This window comes from Oryx dammah, unplaced genomic scaffold (assembly GCF_014754425.2).
Source record: "Oryx dammah isolate SB20612 unplaced genomic scaffold, SCBI_Odam_1.1 HiC_scaffold_21, whole genome shotgun sequence".
NCBI lineage: Eukaryota > Metazoa > Chordata > Mammalia > Artiodactyla > Bovidae > Oryx > Oryx dammah.
This window is the reverse complement of record NW_024070205.1, coordinates 9,758,696-9,767,207: the sequence shown is the minus strand read 5'-3', so window position 1 is coordinate 9,767,207 and position 8,512 is coordinate 9,758,696. Positions and strand designations below refer to the sequence as shown.

Below are 8,512 nucleotides of genomic sequence, written 5' to 3'. Positions count from 1 at the left end.
ACCAGCCTTCCAAAACAGCTCCAGACACTGCGAAAAGTCCCTTAAAGGAAAAATCCTACCCTCAAGAGTCTTTCCTTATGAAATCTGAGCTGAGTTCAGTGTGTTGCCTGTTCTTCACCGTCGTTGGAATGACCTCCAGGCCAGGCCCTGCGCACATGGAACCCCCGCCCTCCTCACCACTTTCCAGCTGTAGGCGGAGCTGAAGCCAGTTCACATTGTCGTTCTCCTGGTTGTGGTGAAGAGCCAGGCCCTTTAATAGCTCCCTTTCCCCTTCTCCATTGTGGCTTGTTCCCTGGTGGCTCAGATGATAAAGTATACACCTGCAATGTGGGAGAGCTGGGTTCGATCCCTGGGTCGGGAAGATCCCCTGGAGAAAGGCACGGCAATCCACTCCAGTGTTCTTGCCTGGAATACTCCATGGACAGAGGAACTTGGCGGGAAAAGTCCATGGGGTCACAAAGAGCTGGACACTACTGAGCGACTAACAGTTTCAGCTTCCCCTTCTCCACCCTTCCTCCTGATGCACCTTCTTTCTGCCACATCTCAGGGATGCCTCTGCCGCCTGGCCCCCTTGCTTGCCAGGGAGACAGAAAGCAGGCCAGCAGAGACAAGTGGTGCTAATGAGGCTCCAAGAAATGCCCTCGGGGAAGAACTCTCCTTTTGCAAAAACAGGAAGTTTATTTTGGTGCTTAAAGTACACACGGCCACAGTAGAAAATCTGACAAGCATAGAACAATATAAAGAAATAAAAGCCACTTGTAATTCCACTACCCACGAAGCCCCCGCTGACACCTAGGAGGCGTTCCCCTCGGCCACCATGACCTCCCTGCTGGTGTGCAGGCAGGACACCCTGGTGAACAGAACACTTGACCGAGGGTGATGAGAGCCATTCAGCGTTCCAGGTGACACGCGTGCTCTATTCAGAGCCGGTGGTGACCAGAGGCTGCGAATGCCTGTTTTGCAGGAGATCTTGCGTTGGAGGGTCTCCCCGCCTCGCCTTCCCAGGGCCAAGCTCCTGCCGATCAGAACTCATCCTTTATGTCGAAGTGAGGCTGGTCTTCAGGCTTGAAGTCCAGGTTGGGGCTGCCATCCTCATTGAGGATTCTTCGGGCTGTATAGCCAACGATCGGGTATTTGGCTTTGTACACTCTGGTGAAGACGTCATCCAGGGATTCCAGCTCCTCGGCCGTGAGGCCCGTCTTGGGGAGAAAAGCCCGAGAAACACAGGGTTGGGAATGAATGAATTGGACTTGGCGCCGGCCTCTCACACCTCCTCCCTGCTTTATTCTCCCCATATCCTTCAGGCAAGAAAAAAAAAAAATCTCTCGAAAATCAAATCGCCGACAGCTGACTTTTTTTGTGTGCTCATGAGTGTTGGGGGGGAGGAGATGGGGGAAGCAGGGGCCACATCAGGTTTCAGGGTTTGATTGACATGGGAATGAAAGGGTCCAGAGAGCTCCCAGGCGGTGCAGGGGGCGCTCTGTGAGGTCTGCAGCCACCTCCTCTCTGGAATGACTCTCACCACTCTCTACCCTCCCCCTATTATAGATCTGCACACCCTCTCCGCCCCACAATTTCTTAATTTGTTTTTTTCTGTAATGTTGTCACTCAAGAGTTTGACTCATCTGAGCAACACTGGAGTGAATGCCAGCCTTTCTGTTAGGATGACTGAGATGACCCTGAAATGGTCTTTGTTAAGGCTGTTGTCTCCTTCACAGAAATATGAGCATGGGGGAGCCTCTGCTTCATCCCCTGAGCAACCAGGAGTGGCTTGGGAAGTGGGTCTGAGACGAAGAGCAAAGCACCCAGGGGCTAGGGGTGGCGGGGGCAGACTGTAAGGGGGGTGGCACTGCCAAGGCAGGCGGGAGCCAGACTGTGAGGATCACTGAGCTTGATCACAAGCGCCCAAGAGTCTGGTCTTGACTCTGCAGGCAGTGGGGAGCCATGGAGGATTCTTGAGCAGGAGCGTTAACAGTGAGATCTCTACTTTAAGAAAACAACCGGCCAGCAGAGGGAATGGACTGGAATGTAAACAGACTAGTTAGGAAGCTTTGCTATTGCCCAGGGGTGTGTGTGTGTCAGGGGGAAGGCCATGGCCAAGGAGGTGGGGCACTCTGACAGAGGCTCAAAATCTGGCTCACGGTGTCATGGGTGAGGTCTGCAGGGTCCAGGGACATCTTGGCCACCCCTCTGGTGGAGTCCTTCCCGGTCAAGGCGTTGTAGGGGGCTCCTCGTCCATAGAACTCTGCAGTGGGGAGGACGGAAGAGGATATGAGCGGGTGTGCACAGAGCAGCTAGGAGGGGGTGTAGGGGGGCTTCTGATACCCGCCCCCCAATCCTAGAGAGACTCCGGCCTGAGGGGAGGGTCAGCAGTGAGGAGAGGAAGTCCAATAAGCCACCCCAGCCATCTGCTTGAGTCCCACAGTTCAGAATATGGAATAAATCATACATGCTGGGCCGACAGGTAACTTTTTTAAAAATATAAGATGAAAACAATCTCTTAAAAATATCTAAAATGTAAACAAGAGGAATGTTCCATCTGCCTAAATGCTCATGGAAGCCAAGTCTATTTCCATACGTCTTTGGTTTGGTATCAAATAAACAACAAACCATTACAAGACAGCTTCCATGATATTAGCTATAGTTTCCATTACAGAAAACACAAAAGGGCATTAAAGAGCTCTACAATGTTCTATGATCTCAACCCTTTGCTAAGTAAAGGGTTTTTACTAAGGCAAATCATCCAGTTTGACTCTGACTCTAGAGGCAACAGGGAGCTATGGAAGGCTTTTGAGCAGGAGCATGATATTATTAGAAAAACACCGCTGAAGCACAGCACTGAGAAAGACAATGGGCTCAGGGACTTCCCGGGCAGTCTAGCGAGGGTTTGATCCCTGATCGGGGAATTGAGATTTTGCAGGCCACACAGCACAGCCAAAAAGAAAAAAAAAAAAATTATGAACTCACTCTGGAAGGAAAGGACTTGCCCGTATTCCCTTTGCTCCCTCACCCCTAGAGTGCCCACTTTGGCCACCATGCCCCCCAGAGGTAAGGGTTCATGAGAGCAAGCCACTTACCCTTTCCAGAAGTGACATCGAACACTACCCCCTTGACTGCCATGTAGATGGGCTGATCTTCCTAGAAAGCAAGCGGGAAGGTGTGAGGAGCAAGCAGAGAGCCCTGCTCTTTTGGCTCAAGTTAGTAAAATCTCTTCCCATCATGGGCAGTGCAGGGGGCGGTGGGTGAAGTGACAAAGCAGCCTCTGTCAGCCAGTCCCCTCAGCCAGCATATGACCCTACCTGCAGAATCACGCCCACTCACAAAACCTGGGAAGAGTTACGAAGCTTCATGACAAGCCTATGGCAATACCTTTCTTTTAAAGAAAAATCAGGAGCTGAAGCAGCTCTATTCAGATAAAAATTCAAAAGAATATTGAAGTTACTTAAATCGGTTTAAATTTCCTTTCATTTTCACCACACGTGGATGTAATCAGTGCAAATGATCTATGATATGTTTTGCTTCTTATAGCTAATATTAGTTCATACAAACATGGTCATGTGTTGAAATAACCAAAACAGCTGTCACTTAAACAGCTCTATCGTATTTAGTTATGCTATACCTGTTTGTTTACTATTCTTCTATTTTGGCTTATCTGGATGGTTTCCAATTCCTTAGAACCATAATGGCAGCATTACGAATAACTTTCAAGTTACTTTCTAATGTGTTGAGCTATTTCCTTGAGGCCTGTTTCAATATATCGAATTCTGGGGCCCAAGTAGATGAACAACATAATCACTTTTTATATTTTACCAATTTGTCCTTCAAAAAGCCATCTATGGTGCTAGAAATAGACAAGCAATGCTGTTTCCTTGCAGCTGTAACCATGGGTTTTACATTTTACTTTTTGCTATCTTTGTGGGTATTCAAAAGGAAGAACAGAAAATAAAATGTAGTTCCTAAGTGACAGGTAAGGACTCTGGAGGAATTTTAAGTTAAAAACAGATATTGTATATTAACACATATATGTGGAATCTAGAAAAACAGAACATGCTAAGTCTCTTCAGTCGTGTCCGACTCTGCGTCCCTTTGGACTGTAGCCCACCAGGCTCCTCTGTCCATGAGGATTCTGCAGGCAAGAATACTGGACCCTGTTCGGGAAAACCATCTAAGGGTTGGAATCTGCGATGTCTGCTCGCGTTTACCGATCCTGCACTTCATTACTGACTCAAGTCGGAGATTCTGTCAGCAACCAAGGACTTCCGTTTAGTCAATGGCGGGTTTTACTTCCAACTCCACTGCTTTTGTCTGTAATCTGCCTTTTCATTTTCAATATGTTGCTCCATTAAAAGCTCTGCCTATTATAATTGTATGTCAACAATCATTTGCTTTCAATCTTAAAAGCTCTGCCTATTATAATTTTATTTCAATTATAAAATTGGTTTTAAATATTAATAAAAACAGTATGCCTGTAAAAAAAAAAAAATACTGGAGTGGGTTGTATGCCCTCCTCCAGGGGATCTTCCTGACCCAGGGATCGAACCCGCATCTCTTATGTTTCCTGCGCTGGCAGGCCAGTTCTTTACCACTAGCGCCACTTGGGAAGCCCCCAGAACACAGTAGGTTCTGTGAAAGACCCCAGCAGCTGCGACCCCTGTCTTTCGAGATTTCCAATCTGAAGCGTCCACCGAAGATTCTGTGCAGCTCCCTGCCGGGAGTCTGAGCTCTCAGCACAAAGTGCACTGCAGAGTCTGGGACAGGAGGGTCTGCCCTGGCTCTCATCCAAAATGATTATTATACAAATGAGACTTATCGCTAGATGTTTCAGAGTGACTTGTTTACAAAGGTCCACAATCCCACAGCAGAAACTCTTGGGGGTCAGATGTGTTTTGCAATTCAGAATTTGTCAGATTTAGAAAGGTGTCATGAGGCACATACCAGAACACCTACGGGGGTCTGAGGAAGCACCCCGTCATCAAGGATATCAGCATTTCACAGTAAAGCATAAAGGTGAATAGTCACACTAAGTAGGATAAATAAAGTCTATAAATAGACTTGCGTAGCTCCAACAAGGTTCCATTACAAAAAGCGTTCAGATCAGGCAGGGTTTTGCTGTCAAATGATATTAAAAAAAACCCTTCTGCTTTTCAAAGCTTCTTTTCTTCGATTTCTGAACTGTGTAAGAAGATTACGGGTCTGTTATACTGCCTCTTGTTTGTATCTTTAATAATAAACTAATAAAAATAATATTAATACCAGCTAAGATTGCCTAAGGTTTACTGTGCTAAGACTACTCCAGGCCTCAGCTAAGCACTTTGCACACCACCGTCTCATTTAATTCTCACAAAACCCCCACACAGAGTAGGAACTCTTATTATAGCCAATATGATGGCCAGTTTTATGTGTCAATTTGGACTGGTGACAGTATCCTTATTCAGCACTTATCTAGGTATTGTACAGAGGTATCAATGTAGATGCGATTAATATCTACAACTGTTGACTTTGTGTACAGAAGATTATCCTGGATAATCTAGGTGAGCCTGATACTATCAGTTGAAAGGCCTTAAGAGCCTTTGAGGCTTCCCTGAGGAGGAAGAAATATACCACCAGTGGACTGCAGGATCTGTTCCTGCCCAGAGGTTTCTCGCCAGCCCTTTCTGACAGCCTGACCTACTCAATTCAGACTTACCTAGCCAGCCTGCACGATCACATAAACCAATTCTTGCAATTAAAAAAAATATATATATATATATAGGGACTTCCCTGGTGGTCCAATGGTTAAGAATCCAAGCTTCCACTGCAGGGGGCATGGATTTGCTCCCTGGTTGGGGAACTAAGATCGTGCATGCCATGTGGTGCAGCCAGTATATATATATATATATATATATATATATATATATATATATACAATAGACACACACACATACATACATATATAATTTTTTAAACTGGTTCTGTTTCTGATGGAACCCTGACTGATAACAAGTATCACAGATTTAAAAAAAAATCAAGACTTTAGCTATTTGCTCAAAGGCACTCAAATCCAGATATGATTCAAACGTCTAATGCTCTAATGAGCATTATACAAACAGTTAACACTTCTGAGAGTGAAAGGCGATGCTATTAATAATTATCCCGGGACAACAGGCATAAACCAGAACCACCCAGGGCAAACCTCAGCACAAGGCAGTTAAAACCAGCTGCACTGAACTGCCTCTTTCCCCTCTTACTACAGACATCCTCTGGGCTCCATACCTGAAACAGTTTTTCCCTTAACCTGCTTCCATCTCAAGTTTCCCTCTCTCTTTCCCACAGCTGAGCATCCATCAATAATACCTGCATAAAAAACCAAGGGTCTGCTGGATATGACAGCCACTTAGAACTCTTTCTTCCCTTGGGTTCTGTGCTGGGGGTCCCTAGGATCACCCCTAGATTTGGAGATTCATGAGAAGGACTCAGAGAATTTGGCAGAGTTGGACTCAGAGCTAGTTTATTACAGCAATGTAGCAAGGATACACAGCTGGATCTTAAGGGGAAAGGACACAGGAGGAGCCTAGAGGAATCCACCCGTGGACTTTCTTAGGCTGGCCCTCCCAAGAGGGGGTCAACAGAGCATGTTCTTTCCCTACAACAAAATGCAGTAACTCATGTATGTTTCTGCCCAGGGAAGCCCCGGAGAGCTTCAGAGCCCAAGGTCTTTACTGGGGGTCCGCCATGCAAGCCCTGTTTGCCCAGCACTGTTCAACATGAACACACAGTTTGTACAAAGAGCCCAGACTGAGCCCCCTTTATCTGTTAGGGAAGTGCAGAACACCCTGGAAATCCAGACACCAAGCCAAGAGCCACTCTGGCAAGCGGGCCTATCTAAGGATGGTAGGCCTGCAATGTTAACTCTTCCCTGCACAGATTCCCTGTTGCTCCAAACGGGGGTCCTTTAACATCCTGCCACATCTTCGTCACCCTCCTTTCGCATTCTCAGTGACTCAGGCTTCTAACCAACCTCTACGTACAGTGATATCCAAAGCAGCACCACTGCCTAGGGCCCAGGTTTCGAAGTCCCTCTTGTGAACCTAGGCCCGCTAAGGCTACTAAACTTGGGGGTTAGGGAGCCCACAGCAGAGTGCTTCCTTCTTCTACCACTATCCGGTGGCATGCCTCCCTTTGCTCACAGTATAAAAGCAGGAGGTTGATTCCTATCTGCTCTGAAATGCTATCCTTCCCTGATTTCCCCACCTAACTCTTCCCCATCTCCTGACCTAATTCCAGCCCCCATGGTCCTTCTCCTGGGCAGCACCCTGTTCGCAGGCTCCACAGCCATCACACTGGGCCCCACCAACCAGAATGGTCAGGTGACTGTGAGCGGTATCCTGGAGTGCTGACCGGCTGACGGGGTGGGATATCTCTGTTTCTAACCTTCGATCTCCCCCTCTGCCGGCTCCCCCAGCTCTGGTCTAGCCCCAAGAGCACCAGTACTAAAAACCAGTTTGAGGAGTCCGGGAATACGGAGGCTGGAAGACAGAAGAGCAGGGAGAGCCTGGAGCATCCCTGGGCCTGCCCCCACGCCCACCTAGCCCAGGGGCAGGCCTTGCTGCCCTCTCTCTGCCCCCCGGAGGAGGCAAAAGTGTCTGTCCCCAACTGATGCTCACACTGAAAACAAAAGTTTCTCCGTTTCCTGTACTGACTGAGAGTCAAAATGCGTCTCAAGGAAACAGCTCCAGGAAAGAGACGGAGGGAGAGGCGCGGGGTGGGTGTTCCTGCCCCGGAAGCCGGGAGCCACGCGCCCCGACGGCTGGGGACCTCCCCGTGCCCCCAGGCGGCGATCAGGCCTGGACAGAGGGTCCGGGCAGGCCTCGCGCCCCGCTCGGGGCCGGGACTCCGGGAGGAGGCGCCCCCCGAGGCCTGCACCTGCCCCCCCGCACCTCGAGATCTCTCCCGCGCGCCGCGGCCTCCCGGGGGTCTCCGCCCCCGTCTCCGCTTGGCTAGACTCGTCCCAGTCCCCGGGCCCGCGCTCACCTCCTCCCCGCCGTAGCGGGCCAGCTCCTCCTCCGTGAAGAGCCGCACCGGGGGACCCCGCTCGGCGGGACGCGGCGCCTGCCCGGCCCGGGCTGTGGGGAGCCCCGCGGCCAGCGCCACGATCAGGGCCAGCGCGACTAGCCGTCGCCCGGGCGCGGGGCCCGCCATGGTGAGCGCGCCGAGCCGGGCCAGGGGCGGCCTGGGCGGCGGAGCCCGAGCGCACCCGCCCCGCGGCCCCGGAGCCCCGCCCCCGCGCGCGCCGGCCCAGCGCCGGGAGGCCCGCGAGCCTGGAGCCGAGAGCCGGACTGCGTGCCTCCCGCGGGCGGCGTCCGGCGCTCGGCCACCCAGACCCCGAGACCGGAAACTTGGAGCTGGGATGCTGGGGTCTACAAACTACAGACTGAAAATTTCGCCAAAGAGTGGCACGTGTCGCAGCAGTTCCTTGTGTTAAGATTACAGGGTTGACTCAGCCCAGCATTCCAGCACCGAGGAAGATGTATTT

The 8,512-nt window shown here is 50.1% G+C and overlaps 1 protein-coding gene across 1 annotated transcript; it reads right to left on the bottom strand.

The window, feature by feature from the left end:
- Positions 1–653: 653 nt before the first annotated feature.
- On the bottom strand, positions 654–8,300 carry NENF (neudesin neurotrophic factor). Its single transcript, XM_040263127.1, has 4 exons — positions 8,011–8,300; positions 3,078–3,138; positions 2,142–2,245; positions 654–1,199 (listed from the first exon to the last, which is right to left on the bottom strand). Exons 1-4 carry the CDS (start codon positions 8,176–8,178, stop codon positions 1,023–1,025), a joined length of 510 nt encoding a protein of 169 aa, XP_040119061.1. The 5' UTR covers positions 8,179–8,300; the 3' UTR covers positions 654–1,022.
- Between the last annotated feature and the right edge of the window lie 212 nt (positions 8,301–8,512).